Source organism: Plecotus auritus (genome assembly GCF_963455305.1).
Source record: "Plecotus auritus genome assembly, chromosome: 5".
In the NCBI taxonomy this organism is placed as follows: Eukaryota; Metazoa; Chordata; class Mammalia; order Chiroptera; family Vespertilionidae; genus Plecotus; species Plecotus auritus.
This window is the reverse complement of record NC_137776.1, coordinates 105,706,719-105,725,003: the sequence shown is the minus strand read 5'-3', so window position 1 is coordinate 105,725,003 and position 18,285 is coordinate 105,706,719. Positions and strand designations below refer to the sequence as shown.

The 18,285-nt window shown below is 45.7% G+C and overlaps 1 protein-coding gene across 4 annotated transcripts in view; it reads right to left on the bottom strand.

Moving 5' to 3' along the window:
• Positions 1–7,539: 7,539 nt before the first annotated feature.
• The window catches only part of DIRAS2 (DIRAS family GTPase 2), a 30,763-nt gene continuing 20,017 nt past the window's right edge, over positions 7,540–18,285 (bottom strand). For 3 of the 4 annotated variants that reach the window (XM_080669316.1, XM_080669313.1, XM_080669315.1), the window contains one exon: positions 7,546–11,175. In XM_080669316.1, coding sequence (XP_080525442.1) covers positions 10,540–11,139 — 600 coding nt within the window. In that variant the 5' untranslated portion in view covers positions 11,140–11,175 and the 3' untranslated portion in view covers positions 7,546–10,539. Of the gene's footprint in view, positions 11,176–18,285 lie in introns of all 4 variants that reach the window. The other variant, XM_080669314.1, reaches the window with a different exon arrangement.

Below are 18,285 nucleotides of genomic sequence, written 5' to 3'. Positions count from 1 at the left end.
TGATATTATGTGATATCCAACAACAAATAAAGGAATTTAACCAAAGACCAACTGTGCTTCCTCTCTGAGGACATCTGTAATAAGCTTTGAGTTTGGTCTTATTGGCTTCTGTGTGATGGTATGACTTGTGTCTCTTTCTGCGACAAAGAATAAAATTTGTGGTTTATTTCTTTTCTTTAACAGCATTTCATTAATTTTACACTGAAAACCATTATATTGCATTTAATCTGTTAAAGAAGGAGACCTGATTGGCTTACTAGTGATGGTGAAAGGTGGGTGAATTGATAAGCTTTCTCAAAGAACCACTCGCTGGCATGAGGAGTCCAGACTCAGATCACATCATAAGACATTTTCATCTTATTCCCCAAACATCTGTTTTCTTGGTTGGGAAAGGGATTCAAAAATGATCATACTCGCAGATCCACAGATTCGCCATTTGCAGAGATTCCGAGTGCTGAGAACATTATAAGTTTAGTATTTTGCTACTATTCTAACTCTGCCTGTACACTTCATTGAGTCATGAGTTAGACATGCAAAGGAAAAAAAGGTACACTTTAACAAACACTAGCATGTATGTACCAAAGCATGAGCATGTGCTAGCCCAGAGGACAGGCATAGGTGCATAGAATACAGCCTGGAGGACAGGCAAAGGCCCAGGGGCTCTGGAATGGCTGTTGTGAAGTTGGAACTCAACTCTGAGGTTCCCAATGGGACTTCTGTGAGAGCCAGTTAGTTTTAAGAATTTAATCTAAAACTAATTTGCAAATTCTAACACTAATTATCTTTGTCTTGTGTGGACAAAAAAGGGCCACATGCTATCCTAACTAACTCAGGGAAGGCTTGCGTGGCAGCCTTGCAAACTCAAGAGACCTAAAGTGACCACAAGGATGGTCTGAAATTAAAAAGCAGTTTATAGTGGGTAGATATGTCCTAGGCCAGTATCTTCCCTAACAAAGGTCAACTTTCATCTTTACTGAGCATATTGTCTTTTTGTATCTAAGATAACATACCTGTGAAAGGTCAGGGTAATTTGTAACTTCCCTTTTTCCAGACTCCTTAGGGCACAACCAAATACACCAGGATGCCAGGACAGAGACCACAAATGCCCTCATTGTTATTGTTAACATGTTAATTGTTGTCTGTTAACTATCCTGCACCCACCTAAGCAAAATAAGCATGTGTCTATCATTTTACTTTTTATCCAATCCCAGAGGTTTCCCCGCTTTGCTTTCACCCGCCTCTCCAATCTATCACCAGTGGATTTCATGTAACCTACCTACTAGTACATCTCCTCCTTTGATTGTAATGTATCAAAAATGATTGTAATGAAAAACTGTCATTCTCCGGAGCACTATCTCCATACGTTGAGATTCTGCTTCCCCGCAATTGTTGACGGTTTGGCTCAAATAAACTCACAAAATTCTTTACAGATTTGAATTTTTTTTATGTTAACACTTGAAAACAGAAACTGCCTACACAACTCAACCAGCTACATCTTGAACTGTGCTGACTTTTTGGGCAAAGGCAAGATGTCCCAGAATGCTGGAAGAATTGTCAGCCAATTAGCCAAATTTGTTGCATATTTTCTGTAATCTAATTCATGTTTAATTGACACTACTCAGCCTAAATTTGAAAATGCTTAAAAAAATAACTTGTCAAAGAAGATAAAAAAATAATTTACAAGTCTGACTCTGGCGTGTTCTCAAGAACTTATACTTTATAGTAGCACTGTATTTATTTGTATTGTATATATTTTATTTGTTATTTTAAGAGGAAAACAGTGACAGATAGGAAATGCTAATCTTTGAGATTACAAACCAGAGATAACCTATTGGTTAAGATGAAGTGGGTTACATTACCACACCAAACGAACCAAGCAACACTGGTATTTCTCCCTTGGGCTATATATCCACTGCCAGTCCCAGGAAGCTCTGCCTGCTCTGAGACACATGTTGATGGAGCCACCACTGTCTGGAGCATTGCTGCTCCTGTGAAGGAGAGGAGAACCCTAGCCACCTGTTGGCAATGAAATGTTGTCTTCCACTCACGCTCCTCGGCCAGAGGTCAGATCCGACTCCACAATGAGGGTGCCAGGAAGTGTGACCCTACTCTGTGCCATGGGGCTGCACTGAATGGCACCATGAGTGTTTAGATGGGGTTCACTGCTCATTCTAACAAGTGTTTACAGGGTACTTACTGGTCCAAAGTGCCAAGAGGACTCAGCAATGACTTCCGGTTAAAGAGTATGAAGCAAATGAGCACATAAGCAAGAAGCTTGTTAGCAAAATGAAACATGTTGGAAGAGCCATAAAGGACAGGAAAACAAGAATCAAGAGGAATCCTGAACACGGTGAGAATTCTTTTGATTCAAATGACTGGGAAGGCTTTATAGAGTTCATTGGATGGCAGTCCTAACATGGGAAAATGTTCTAATAAGCAGGAATGGGATAGGGAGACAGAAAGAAGGGATTTCTGAGCAAAGGAAACAACAGGGCCAAAGTCGTGGCTTTCAACATACCAGCTTTATAGTTGCATAGTGCCGAATTATTATTATATATTTTTATATTTTGTACACCCCAGTGGCCAGACATTACATAACTTAATACGTGATTATCCCAATAAATCTCACACTCATCCAGCACCACACATAGTTATTAAGATGTTATTGACTGTATTCCCTATGCTGTACTTTACCTCCCCATGACTATTCTATAACAACTAATTTGTGCTTCTTAATCCCATCACCTTTTTTGTCTACCCCCTACCCCCTCTCCCACCAACAAAAAGTAACCAACAAAAAGTTCTCTGTATCTATGGGTCTGTTTCTGTACTGCTTGTTCATTTTGTTTGTTGATTCAATTATTGACAAATATGTATTTATTGCCATTTTATTGTTCATAATCTTTATCTTCTTTTCTTCTTCTTTAAGAAGACCCTTTAACATTTCATATAATACTGGTTTAGTACTGATGAACTCCTTTAACCTTTTCTTGTCTGGGAGGCTCTTTATCTGACCTTCAATAATAAATGATAGCTTCTCTGGGTAGAGTAATCTTGCTTATAGGTTATTGCTTTTCATCACTTTAAATATTTCTTGCCACTTCTTTCTGGCCTGCAAAGTTTCTGTTGAGAAATCAGTTGACAGTCATATGGGAGTTCCCTTGTAGGTTCCTAACTACTTTTCCCTAGCTTCTTTTAAGATTCTCTATTTGCCTTTAATCGTTTGCATTTTAATTATAATGATTCTTAGTGTGTGTCTCTTTGGGTTCATCTTGGGCTCTCTGTACTTCCTGGACTTATATGTCAATGTCCTTCACCAGGCTAAGGAAGTTTTTTCTGTCATTATTTTTTCAAATGGGTTTTCAATTTCTTGCTCTCTCTCTTCTCCTTCTGGCACCCCCATGATGTGAATGTTGGTACACTTGAAGTTGTCCCTGAGGCTTCTTACACTATCTTTTTTTTATTATTATTATTCCTTTTTCTTTTCGCTATTTTGATTGGGTGGGTTTTTTTTTTGTTGTTTTTGTTGTTTTTCTTTGTTTCCTTATATTCCAAATCACTGATTTGATTTTCAGCTTCATCTACTCTACTGTTGATCCCCTGTAAATTATTCTTTATTTCCATTAATGTAGCCTTCATTTCTAACTGGTTCTTTTTATGCTGTTGAGGTCCTCACTAAGTTCCTTGATCATCCTTATAATCAGTGTTTTGAATACTGCATCTAGTAAATTGCTTATTTCCACTTTGCTTAGTTTTTTTTTTTCTGATTTTTATTGTATTTTTCCTTTGGGCCATGTTTCTTTGTCTCCTCATTTTGGCCACCTCCCTGTGCTTGTTTCTGTGTATTAGGTAGAGCTGCTATGTCTCCCAGGCTTGGTAGCATGGCCTAATGTAATAGGTGTCCTTGTAGGGCCCAGTGGCACAGTCTCCCTGATCACTCCTGCTGGGCACTTGAGGTGTGCACCCATGTGGGCTGCATAACCTCTTATTGTAGTTGTGTCTTGATTGCTATTAGCACATCAATGGGAGGGATTTACCCAGGCCAATCAGCTATAAGGACTGGCTGTGACCACTGACAACCTACCTCCAAACACCTTGGAGGATCAGATGTGTGGGGACCCACAGCACAGAGGAGGACTTACTTCAGCAGGGCTCTGGTGCTCACTGAGTACACCCCTTGAGTGAGTCGCTTAGATGTGGTCTGGCTCTAGGAACCCCTGGGAGGTGCAGGCCAATATCAGCTACCACTTTTGTTCTCCTGGGGACCACCTGGCATAAGCTACAAAGCAATCTGCAGATAGCTGCTTCCTGTGCTAGGCTTGGAGGTGCCCAGGCAAGGCCAAGCTGTGAACCAAGGTCAGATGCTGCTAATGTGGGGCCTAAAGCTACTTAGTGAGAGGTACAGGGCTCACTGAGGCCATATGCTGCTTGGTTAGAGATTTTAGGAAAATCTGAAGCATGAGCCAAGAAGGGCTATTCCTATGGTAAAGCCACTGGAAACAGCTTGGGTAGGCTCAAAAGTTGGTGGGGTGGGGTCTCAGGGAATCACCAGGATGGGGCAAACAGTATGAATCAAGTTGATGAAATCTCAAATCTCAAGTGTGGCTCCTGTCTGCTGGCTGTGTTGGGGGAAGTACTCATCAAAGGAACAGTGGCCTCTGCCTGCACTTATGTCTGGGAGAAAGCTGCCTCTCCAGCTCTTGCCCTGATGCTAAACAATTCAGTTTCTCCCCATATGTCTCCATTGCCTTTCAAGCTGTTGTCCCAGTGCTTGCCCTCAGAGGGAATGAGTCTGAGTAAGTCCATGTGCGGACCCTTTAAGAGGAACTGCCTGGGACTCCAGCAGCCTCCCTGTGACTCAGCCACAATTCCCACTGGTTTTTACAGCCCAAAGTTACAGGGACTTCTCTTCCTGGCATTGGAACCCTGGGCTAAGGTGCCTGGTGTGGGTCTGGGACCCTCTCACTCCTCAGAAGGGACTTCTGCAGCTGAGGTATCCCTCCTGATTTTTATCTGCCACATGTGGGTGTGGGACCAGCCCATTCCACCCCTTCATCCCTCCTACCAGTCTTGATGTGCTGCTTCTTTAATTCTCTAGCTGTAGGACTTCCACTCAACCAGATTTCAGGTGGACCTTAATGGTAGTTGTTCTGTAGTTAAGTTGTAATTTTGATGTGGTTGTGGGAGGAGGCAAGCACCGTGTTGACCTATGCCGCCATCTTGGCTGGATGTCCTGTATGATGCCAGTTTTTCAGTGACAATGACAACTTAAACCAAGCCCATTTCCTTGTCCTCCTGAGTTCCTGATACTAACTGGTGGCTGTCACATGGGCTGTTAAAGGCCCTGTGTGGTGTCTGACGGGTGCTTCATGCATGTGCACACATGCATGCTTAGTGCTGACAAGCACTTGATACTTGATACTTTCAAGAGGGACTCCTTGAAAGTCAATGTGTCCTTGTTATGGGATAGATAGCAAAGAATATAATCCTGACTTAGACCCAAGTGCAATAAACCTTTCCTACCTACTGTACATACTTTTGTTGTCCCTAATAAAAAACCTGCAGAAGGCTGATGCCACATTCATTATGACTGGACCTAACTCTGCAGGTTTTCAGGACCCCCAGATTTCCCACCTTATAGAAGTTCCGTGAAAACTGGGGTTTCCTCGTGTTCCTGTCCCCAGGCTAAACCCTTCCATTTGCTTGAGGCAAAGGGAGTGTGAGGACTTATAAGAGCAAACCAATAAAACAACAATAATGATAACTGTTATCCTTATAACTGTAGAAGTTATATTAAAATACCTGAGGCAGATGTCTGCCTCTGTGGGTCACCAATAATTTGTGAAAGACTGGGGTGGACAGAGGCCTCTTTTAGCTAAGAAACGGTAATGGGATGGGAAAGTGACTGAGAGCAATTCCATGCTGTGAAAAGAGGAAGGTAGGTGGGGTCCTGCCCTGTCTGAAGCAGGATGGTGGCGGGACAGAGCAGCTGCCTCAGGTCACAGCTGACCCTCATTCACGGAATCCAGGGCAACAGCAAGTCTGCAGAGCCCAGTATGGTTCATGGGCCATGCTGGAATTGGGCCAGGTAAGGATGGAACATTCCAGACAGTTTGGGGCTTAGATCTAAGACCAGTGAGGTCACCCCATACCATGGAGTGGTGTGGTGGCAGCAGCTCTGCTATACTTTTCTCTGCACACTGATATTGGAAGATGCTGTACATAGAGGGGCCCAGGACCCCTCACACCAGTTCCACCAATTTGCTGCCTGGGAAACATTTATTAAAGGGGAGCCCCATTTAATAAGCAACCCCCCAGGAGATTTAGGGAGCTGGCTGGCATTCCATATTAAACTTGGCTAATAGCATCTGTACTCAAAGCTTATTCCACATTTCATCACCAGAAACTTTAAAATACCCTGAAGCCAGAGCCACATTCCAGACCTGCTGAGTCATGATTTCTGGGTGGAGCCTGGATAGCAATAGGTTCCAAGGCTCCACCAGGCATTTCCATGGGCAGCAGCTGGTGTACTAGATTATAGCCTTGCTACTCAAGGCGTGGTCCATGGAGCATAGCATTAGCATCTCCTGGGAGCCACTGGAAATGCAGGTCTCCAGGCCCTGCCAGCCCTCTGACTCAGGCTCTGCTGAAGCACAAGGTCCTCAAGTGCTTTGTTTGCACATTAAAGCTTGATGAGCACCAGCAGGATGCCCTTTAATGGGATCTAATGGGGCCTGGCGATTGAAATGATCTGCTAAATGGAGAAGCAGAGTAATGGTACAGTAATGACCTGGGGTGGGGACGCTGCTGAGAGCAAGGCCTGGGAGCTGTTCAAGAAGCTCACAGAGCCAGAAAGTGTCTGGTTGGCCGCTGCATCTGCACAGGTTAACTCCCTCCACACTGCCCGGCTCCACAAGACAGCTCCAAGTGCATTGGCTTATCATTAACCAGTTAACTGCTACTGGTCCAAAATGGAAACCATCCCCACACGCCATGATAGTTTGAATTAAATTAAAAAAGCTCCGATAGATGCTTATGGCATACAAAGGGTTAATTTACTGCCCAGGGCTGACCAGGAGCAGACATTAACAATCCTCATTTCTCAGTACAGTGAGGTTAGGATCCTGCCCACAGTCACCTAGCTATTCAAAGGCCCAGGAATGAGTTTGCTTTGCTTATAATTGTTTTCCTGTGTTAGCCTGGAGAAAAAGGGGCAAGGACCAAGGGCAGCCAGCAGAAGCGGAGTCCCAGAGCGGTGCTGGGCCTCTGGATCCAGCCCACGGAAGAGTCTGGCCCTGGTGGGGAGGCGGGCACTCCTATTTTGAGCCAGGCTGGAGCATCCTGTCAGCCCAGGGGCAGGGGCCGGGTGGGAAACACCCTGGGAACAGTGCAGGGCCGCTGCAGTGGCCACCCCAGGCTTGCACAGAGCCAGGCAGTCTTCTCTGTGGTCAAATCACAGAGGAGCATCTGCAGGAACGAGGTCATGGCCACTGAAGACAGGCTGCGTCCTGAAGAATAAGAAACCACCGTCTCCCAGCAGGGTGTTAGAACGAAGGCTTTATTTTAATGTTTCATTATTTTCAGAACATCACTGGCAGCTGGGAATCAGAATGCAAGGGTGATTTTTGTAATTGAAGAGTAATTAAAATATGACAGATAATGGAATTGGGACAATAAAACACCTTAAATATAAATATACACAGGGACTTCCCCCAGGTATAAAAGCCACGCTCTGTAAGTGCTCTGCGCACAGTGCTTTGTAGGCACTGCACTCCTGGGTGGAGCTGCAAGAGCCTTCGCATCCCGTGAGTTGTGGATATTTCCAGAGAGCTTATTTAAAAGCCACACATTACAAATTTTGAAAAAAATTATCACAAAGCAACTTTTAAAATATTTAATATATTGTTTATTCTACAAAGAATGAGCACTTCTGAAATATTACAAACAGTGAAACAAATATAGTAGCTTATGGATATGTACAATGCACTACTTTATATTTCAAAAATGCAGGAAGATAAAGTATATGTGTTACTCTATATGTAATTTTGATCTGATGAACAATTCAATATTGCTCTGATTGGTCCTGCTGTATTGCATGCATGCCCAGGGCACGCCATGGCTTGTCGCTGGATGGAGGAAGGGCCGGCGGGCGGGACAGAGGGAGTGCAGGAGCCCCGTGCTTATTTCCAGATGCCAGCCAAGCGCTATCCGGGGCTTTTAGCTTACTGTGCTGGTCAAACTCCCGCCCACATGCACTGGAGGCGCATCCTCAAGAACCAACGCCCTTATCGTCGCTGCCACCACCTTCTTCCATGGGAGTGACTCCTCAGCCCTGAATCACGGGGCCCTGAGACCTTTGCCACAGTGTCGATACTGTCGGTTTCCTGCCCCGAAAGGGACCTCAGAGCAAAGACTACGTTGAAGCTTTGCTAGCTTCCTGTGAACGAGACCACGTTTCCCACGAGTATGCGTCCCTCACACTATGCAGCTCTAAGCACTAAAAACATGGCCCTGGCCTGGGCGGCGAACAGCAATCTCATCGTCAGTAGGAGAGGACTGATGGCAGGGAGAGCTCACCCTGGAAGCCTGGGACAGGCCAGCGTGGCGACACCAGCTTACTGCCAGCACAGAGCCCACCCAGGCCTCCAGGTCCCTTCTGGCCAGGAAGTCCTGCTTCTTTTGCCACTGGACCCAGAGCCAAATTAAAAATTGATACATTTCCCTAAGAATAGAAACAGAAAACAGGTAGATACAAGTTGAAAGACACTGTCCTAAAAATCCACCAATAAGCTCTCCCTGACGGCGGTGGGACAGTTCCGGAGCCGGATAGCCCGCAAGGGGGCAGCCATGAGGACGCGAAGAGGCTTGCTGGCCTCGGCCCTGCTGACACCCAGGCTCTCCCACACCCTCCCTGCTCAGGTGGGAGACCAGCGCCATAGGTTCTCAAAGCACCTCCCACACACTAATCCATCTGGGGTGGGGAGAGGGGAGTCATTAGAGGTCAGAGGGTGAGACAACGGCAGGAAAATCCCCCCGGAAGGCTGACTTAGGGTTTGTTGAAATCAGGAATGGTTGTGGACACCGCTGCAGCCTCAGGCCTGCTCCGGAGGCAGGTGCAGGGGAGAGGAGCCGGAGGAGGGTGCAGTCGCCCCACACGTGACACCTCTCTCTGCCTGGCTGCTGCCCACAGCAGGTGGCCTGGGCCACGTCTGCTGTCAGGCGGGCGCAGGAGGACTGCCGAGAGGAGATTCCAGAGTCGGGTGCCTGGGCTATGCTTACAGGAACAAACGAGAGAACTTGGGCTCCGTCAGTGGGAATTTTCGGGAAGCAGAGCCAAACCAGACATTGGACGGCAGAGAATTAGACTGGCGGCCTCGGCCCCACTGCCTGCCCCATGTGCCCGCCAGGCAGGGGCCAGCACAGCCGCGATCGGGCTAAAGGACTAGGGTGCACGCAGATCATTAGGAAAAGAGGGGGCCCTGCCCTGCACTGCTCTTAGGAGGCATTTCTGAGGGGACCTGCGAGACCGTGTGCTACTCGGAGGCCTTTTCCAGGAATGCAATGTGTCGAAGGGCATCCAAACACAGCTACAACTGCCGTTCAAAGTACATCATGAGGTGCGGGTGTGCACTTCCCGTCGCAGCCAGCTAGAAGGCAGTGTGCTCTGGCCTTCCCGTGGCCTTGGTTGGCTGCCCCGACAGGTCAGGCCCGCCACGTGCAGAAGACAACCACGAGGCAGGAGAACAGGACGTCTCCAACAGCGAAGTTAGTCGCTTGTGTTTAAAATCTGAGGCTGGCAGAGGGTGCACCCTCCTGGGTTAAAGGAAGGAAACTTCACATGTAAACCCTCTGAGAGTGCCAGTGCCACGGGGCTCGTACGCCGTGGTACCCGCGCTCACGCCCACAGCGCTCTCGCAGGCAGGCATCCGTTAACCCAACTGCACATGAACAGAAATCCTCTGGAAGGCTGAGCTGAAGCCTCTCTCCCCGAGGCCCAGGGAGGTGAGGGCACCCCTCAGGGCTCACAGGTCAGCGGGGAGTGAGCATCTCTGGGAGAGGCTGTGGTTTCAATCCAGTTAAAGAACCATGAGGAAAGCAACTTTGGCCTGGCTTCTCCCCGCTTCCCCCTCCTCCTCGCAGGACGGCACGGGCTGCTGAGCGGAGGAAAGGCTGGTCTGTGGTGGACTTGCAGCCCCAGGTGAACATGCTTGGACACACATGCGGGGGCAGTCCCACCCTCCCTCGCTCCACTCCTGGCAGCACACACACACACATACACACGAGGCCACAGAGGCTACAGGCACTCTCAGCCCCCTGCCACGCCGGCACGTGGGTTTTCGTTGGACCGTCTGGCGGATTCCCTGCCTGGTTCCGGAGAGGGGCTTATTGTTGGTGGTGTGGAATGCCCTCGTAAGGACAATAGGGCAAGTCTCAGTCAAAATAAGATAGTTAACATGTGGGGATCTTACATGCTGCCCTGACGGCGGTGGGTTTCACGGGGAAGAGGGAAGGTGAGGTGACAGGGACACGAGAAGGCATTCACATGACCACGCACTTGCCCTTGAGCTTCTCTTTCCTCTTCTGCTGCTTGCTCTTCTTCCCGTCGATCTGTAGGCTCACGGTCCTGCGCTTCTCCAGGTTGAGCAGCTCCTGGAAGAGCTCCTTCACGTTGTGGTTGAGCTTGGCCGAGGTCTCCATGAAGGCGCACTTCCACTTGCGGGCCAGGGCCTCTGCCTCGCTGCTCTCCACCTCGCGGCTCGGGCTCTCGTCGCACTTGTTCCCCACCAGCATGATGGGGATACTCTCCACGTCCCCTTTGATCTCGCAGATCTGTTCGTAGATGGGCTTGAGCTCCTCCAAGGACTGCCGGCTGGTGATGGAGTACACGAGGATGAAGGCGTGCCCCTTGGAGATGGATAGCCGCTGCATGGCGGGGAACTGGTGGCTGCCGGTGGTGTCCGTGATCTGCAGCGTGCAGATGCTCTTGTCGCAGCTGATGACCTGCCGGTAGGTATCCTCCACGGTGGGGATGTAGCTCTCCCGGAACGTGCCCTTCACAAACCTCAGGACCAGGGAGCTCTTGCCAACACCACCTGCTCCGAACACAGCCACCCGGTAATCGTTGCTCTGTTCTGGCATGTTGCTTGAGGGCTCCAACTCTCAACCAAAAAGCACCTAGTGGAGGACCAGAGGTTGAGAGAATTAGTAAGAAAGTATCTTGAAAGAGATCACTTGGGTTGCTTTACCCTCTTTTGATAGCTTAAAAGAAATTGAAGTGATATAGTTCGCTTTCGCTCTCTCAACATTCAAATTTCATTTCAAAAATTCTTCAGTTCTAAATCCAATATGTATAGTCAATCCTCAACTTCTAAAGAGGCAGACAATCTACTCGGTGGCCAGCTGGGCAGTCTGTCTCTTCTGACTGGACCGTGACTCGAGCATCTTTGCTCACAGATGCACCATTTACCAGAGGAAGGGTGCCGAATCTGCCCAGGAGGCGGAACCAAGGAAAGCTCATGGAGAGATGGCATTTCACACCCCAACACGCACGTGTTTTACCTCAAGTTCTGTAAACACCCAATGCTCTACTCATAACATGTGACTTTTTTTTCCGAGCAGGGGAGGGGGAACAATAAGGAGGAAAGGCTATTAATCTTTATTCACTGTCCAAATTAACTCAGGAAATCCTCACCACCATTCAGAACTGGTGTCGCAATGAAGAAACTGGGAACACAGAAGGAGTCTGGGAATGCCATGTCCCGGCCTGGCAGAGCCAGTGAGAGGTGAGGCTGAAACGCAAGCCAGAGCGTGCCGGCCACCTGGCCCTCCTGCAGACTGCCGGCGGCAGCGCAGGCTCAGACAGAGCGGCGCGGGCGCAGTGCGGGGGCCACGACTCAGCTGGCGAGCCATCCATTGGCAGCAAGAGTGGACAGTTAACAAAAAAGCTTGGAGAGCCTTTTCACTCATTAAAATTCAAACGGGTACAGGTGCTTTATGTTTATGAATCAGAGGAGTTAAGCATTACCAAGAGAGTAGTATAAACTGCTATTAACACCCATTAAAATGGAGTAGAATGGGGTTTGTCTTCATCACAAACTCCATACCGATATCTACTATCTTTCATCCTGCCCCTTCTTTGATAAGAAAGGTCATAAAACACACACACAAAAGTGGAAAAAGAAGCAACATTGAAGTTTTGTTTTAGCTGAAGTCTACAAATTATAGAATAATATGAAGCATGAAAGCCATTTCCTCCAGACAACCGCTGTGCGTTCACTTCTCAAATCTTAGAGTAACTGAGGACCAACAGTGACAGAGCCATTTCAGAGTCCAGAGCAGCATATTAAGCATGGTCCCCATGGAGGGAATGGCTGCGGCCAGCAGAGGGACATCCGATCAGAGACAGGACTGCGCATCCCGTACACGGGCCTCCAAACCGCTCACACACCAGGCGGTTCTCCGCGCACTTTGGAATCCCAAACCTCCCAAGAAGCTGAAGAAACATCAGTGCTGAAAGAGGACGTAGAGAGATGTCAGGAAGTTCATGAACAGAGAAAGCCTGTGAGGAAGCCTTGCTTAGGAGCGTGACTGTTCCATGAAATGTTCATAAGGTCACTGCGATCACTTCACGAGCGCAGCACTGCGGGAAGCTGCTCTGCTTGTAACAACACGGTGGCCTGTGGGCTCTGGTGTGCAACCTCTCTGCACCCCCCATGCGGGCTCTGTGCGCGTGGGCAGCAGTGTCCACGCGGCCATGCTCTTCACCAGAGGGAGGGCCCGCATTCAGCTGGAATGGCGCGTGGCTTAGCAAGCTCTGCGTCCCAAAACCTCTTGGTCTGCAACTCATAGCCATTCTGTGTTTGATGACTATTTCTTGGCCAACCTAAAATGTCTCCATTATTAAACTGGCAACCAAGATATAGAAAACAAAGATAAAGCACAAAAGAAGAAGAATTTGTAGCTACTGTAATTCATGTATCCAAGAAATATCTACTGAACTTCTCTGGGACAGCAAACAGCTGTCAGAGGACAGACCTCAGCCAGGGGCTCTGATCTTGAAGAACTTGGGACCAAGTGGAACAGAAATTCAATGTCACAAAGATTTAATAAATTACATCACAGCAGGACTGCAAAGGAGAGGTTCAAAGGAGCCTACCCAGCCTGGGGTAGCAGGACCAACTCCCCTAAGCAGTTGGCATGGGAGGAGGAAGCTGAATGTGCACGGGAGGCAGGCAGGTGAAAGGTGAAAGTTCACTGAATTTATGAGAGAGGTCTGGGGCAATAACTCCATCGTCATCTTCAACTCTCTAACAGTTTTTCCCCAAACTATCTTCTTCCACCTCAGATTCATTCATTCTACAAGCATTTATTAAAGAAGAAAAAACCCTCCACATAATATGCAAACGTGCTTACCCGACAGAAGCTCACAGCACTAGAAGACAAGCATAGGAAGGGTGCATGATACCCCACTGGGCAGGTGCTGTGGTAAAGTCACAAACAAAGCAGGAGAAGAACCGGGTCGGGCGCCTGTCCTGTCCGCGCCCTCAGGAAAGGTTTTGCAGAGGGCTGCAGGGGAGAGTGAGGCAATGAGAAGCACATGTGCCGACCAGAGGAAAGAACCTCCTGGAGCGGAGCAAGAGCAGGATTAGGGCCAGCATTCAGGAGAACCACGCGTAAGCAAACAGCACTGCAACAGATAAAAACCCAGGGAGAAGGCATGGGGCATGAGGGGAGAGGATCAAATGCCACATCTGACCCAGACTAACAAGATAACTGACATGTCCTTTACTTGAACTTTCTGCACTTGAGTTGCCTGAGCTGTAAGATGATGGAGTAACACCTCATCTTTATATATATATATATATATATATATATATATATATATATTTTTTATTTCAGAGAAGAAGGGAGAGCCACCCTAATTTAATAATATAAAAATTAATTAATCTTTTTTAAAAAAAAGAAACATCAATGATGAGAGAGAATCATGGATTGACTGCCTCCTGCACGCCCCCCACTCCCCACCCCACTGGGGATCGAGCCCACAACCATGGCATGTGCCCTGACCAGGAATCGAACCACAACCTCATTGTTCATAGGTCGATGCTCAACCACTGAGCCACACAGCCAGGTGGTAACACCTCACCTTCGCAGAGCTGCGGGATTCAGTGAGACAACACAAGGTCAAACACCCAGCACAGCTGCCAGGGCAAAGGGTTCTGGCTATTTTCAGCAAGGACCAGCCAGTAAAGGGGTCACAAGGAGCAGTGAGGAGAGTGGGGAAAACTGGAGAGACAATGACAAAATGTGAAGGGGCAGATTCTGTCAAGAAGACGTGGAGGGTGTGCAGCTAAAGCAGTGCACAAAGGGAACTTCATAGCTACAAACACCGGCATTAAATGAAAACAAAGGTTTCAAATCAGTAATGTAATCTTCCACCTTATTAGAGAAAAGCAGCAAACTAAACTCAAAGAAAGAAAAAATTATAGTAAAAATTAGTAAAGCAATAAATATAAACACAGGAAGGATGAACTAATAAAACCAGAGTGGTTCTTTTAAAATATCAACAAAATTATCAAACATTTTGTTAAACTGACCAAGAAAAAAAAAGGTGAAAAGACTCAAATTACTAAAATCAGGAATGAAACAGGAGACATTGTTGCTGACTTTACAGAAATAAAAAAGATTATAAGAGACTCCTACGATTAACTGTATGCCAACAAGTAATATAACTTAGATGAAACAAACTACCAAAGCTGACTCAAGAAGAAATAAAAATATAAATAGACCTGTAACAGGTAAAGATATTAAATTAGTAATCAAAAAATTATCCACAAAGAAAAGCCAAGGTCTAGATGACTTCACAGGGCATACATTTAAAGAAGAATTGATAGCAGTTCCTCACAAATGCTTCCAAAAAAAAAAAAAAATGAGTAGGAGAAAATGCTTCTATTTCTGAATCCAGTATTACCTTGATACCAACACCAGACAAAGATATCACAAGAAAACTACAGACTAGTATGTCTTATACTAGTAAAAAATTTAAAAATTTTTATAGCTACAAAAATTCTCAGCAAAATACCAGCAAATTAAATTCATCAATGTATAAAAGAATTATACAGCATAAACGAGTAGGATATATACTAGGTATGCAAAGTTGGTTTAACATCCAAAAATTAATATAGCACACCTTATCAATAAACTAAAAGACAAAAGCTATGATAGTTTTAGTAGATACAAAAAAATGACAAAACTCAGCACCCAATCATGAAAAAAAAAAAAATGGATAAACCTTAAACCATTTTGAACAAACCAATATAAAAACACAACTGCAGCAATTTGTTGTGATTAAATAAGGGAATAAAAGGTAACTTCCTTAATCAAATAAAGGGCTTATAATTTAAAACCCAGAGTTCAAATAATATGTAACAATATTCTCTCCCTATGATTAGAAAAAGATAAGAGTGTTCACTCTTACAGTTTCCTTTTTTTTTTTTTTATTGTAGTTACAATTTAATACTTGTGTAGACATGAATGGTCATTATCCCAGAACCAAATAAAGCACCAATCAGAATTTTATAAAAGTAATTACAATCAAGAATTTGTTTTTATCTTTTTTGGAGATGAAAAGTTTTAAGAAACAAAAGGTTGTAAAAGTAATAAAATTTAATTTTGTTGCATCCTAATTGCTTAGTATGTTTTATTAATTCCAAATAAGTAAAATAATATAAAAATATATTTTCAATCTTTATAAAAATCAATGTACATTTACATTAATCATTAAATAGTCTTGGATTTTCTTTACTTCTGAAGCATAGTAACCGCCATCTTGGGTAAAAACTGCTGTTTAAAATTTTAACCCTGCTATTCTGGCTTCTGTAAACGTTTGCTTGCTTAAATAATAGGGAAAAATAAGACTACTCCCAATCCAGATAGGCCATAAACTATGCCCCAGACAGAGTTGTCAGTGCTGGCGCCAGGCCAGGCCTTGAAATACGGTCTCACGGCCTGTCCCAGCACACAGGACCTCTTTCTCAGAAGGTCTGTAAGTCTCATTCCAAATTTGGAAGACAAAGAACTGAAAAAGATATAAATAGGAAAGACTTCCTCTATTTGGGGCCCCAGAATTTGAGAAGCGATATTTCCTCGGGGCCCCCTAGCGCTAGCGAAATGAAAAAGACTCCAAATAAATTTGGCTTATTGATTAAGGTGTCTTCTGATGTACAGTATAACACTTCTCCCACAGATGAATTCACAAATATAAAAATCAATGTACATTTATATTATGAAGTACAAATCTCCAACAGCCACATAGTCATTCGTTTATGTGCAAAGTCGATGTTGCATATGTCTTTGCTATGGAAAGCAGAACACAGGCTCAATGGACAAAGTTGTCTTTGAGGAGCTGTGAAGCAACTTATTTCAAATCTGAAGAACAATATTTTGTCAGTAACCTTCCCCAAAACCAAGCCAGGAGAGGATTTCCTTTCTTTTGTTCTCCATGTGGTCAGCGTCATTCTTAGGGGCCTGAGGTGGCAAGAAGACAGATTTCACAAAGCAGCACAAGTTTGCCATCTGTCCACGGAAGACCCCTCCTCTGATGGGGTGGCTTCCTTCCACCCATGTTCTACCAATTTTATATCTTCTCAATCATCTTTACGAAGCTAACCAACTGGCTAACGCCTTCCTATTGTTTCAAATGCTGCTTGTTTTCCTGTGACAGTTCTGCATCTATGTAATATCCTTCTTCAGATTTGATGCTCAAAATGACTGCATCCTGATTTGGACATGGCTTTACTTAGTCGATCCTTAACCTGAGTAGGTGCATCTAGTTCACACTGAATTGTATCTAGTTGAACACGCAACTGCTCTTCATCAGCTTGGATGGCATACCCACTCCTGCTCTGAACTTCCTGTTTGACTAGGGCCTGTAAGGTTCTGTGGGAAAGGCCCATGAGTTTCCTCTTGTATTGTGCAATTTTGGCCACAGCTGTAGTTTGATCTTCTGTAATTCACCAATATCTTCAGCTATAATATCGAATTTGGTCTGATGCTGCCTAGTCATCTGATCTTGACCCTTCAGTCTTCGACGCAGCTCTTTGAAACCCACCCTTGGTTCAGAAACTAACTTTTCAGAATCAGGGTTATCCACCTTGGCCTGTTCCCAGAGAATAGGATCGTGGCAACAGGAGGATTCTATAAAAGCTGTTGGATCTGTTACAGGATCCAGGGCAGGAGGAATAGGAAAACTGAGGCAGGAAAGTTAAAACAAGGCCAAACAGGGTGGGCCATTTACAGCCAGCTTGTAACTAAACGCCATTTTCTTCCCCAGCCCAGGACACAGCAAATGGTTAAAAGCCTCCCTAAGGAGACGATGCAGGAAAGGAGGGAACTGGGGGAGGGGGAGGGAAAAGGGGCAGCTTTACTCCCTAAGCAGAGAAGCCCGCAGTCTCCGGCTTGGCAAGATAATGTTGCCAGGTGCTTCTCATGATTTCTGGGAAGGCCACAACAAAGTAAAAGAAAAAAAAAAAGGACCTTGACAATGAATCTGTCCCAAAATAGTCAGCAGAGGGGTTTTGAAGCCTATAGACAGGAGGGTATGCAATGCCTCAGACCCCCACCCAACCTGCTCTTCAGGTTAGCTGAGAGAGCCCGTTCAAAAGCCAGATGCATAGGTTTGCTTGCTTTGCTTTTGCTTTTTTCAATAAAGATGCAGTCAAGGTCTCTTGTATGAATTCATTTATAAGAGAAGACAAGGATTGAGGTTAGGGACAGGCTCAGGGGCTGCCCTGCCCGGGAGCACCTCTCTGGTGTCAGTGAGAGGTGGCTGTAACAGATCTGTGAGGATGCGGTAAAACTGTTGGATCTGTGTGGGAGAAAGTTCTGCTCCATCCACAGAGAGTGTCACACAAAGTTGCTGCAGTTGTGTCTCTATATTGGGTTGTTCAAATGGGCCTCTAGCCTTGTAGCTGGAGCTCTTCTTGGAGTACCACTTGGAGAACACTCAATAGCACAGATGTTAACTTCTGTCTGATCGTCTGGCAATGTGTTAATACCCTCTGCTTTCACTGTAAGGACCTAAATTGTATACTTTAATCGGGTGACTTATATTTCAAAAAAGTTGTTATTTAAAAAAAAAAAAAACACTAAAAAAACAAACCCAGAAGACACTGGGAGGGGCAGGAATCCACTGTGTGTGCTGCCATTATCTGCTTCTTCTGAAACTGAGTCACTGCTAGCGAGGAATAGGTCCACGGACCCCAGTGGAGAATGTGTTACAGGTGA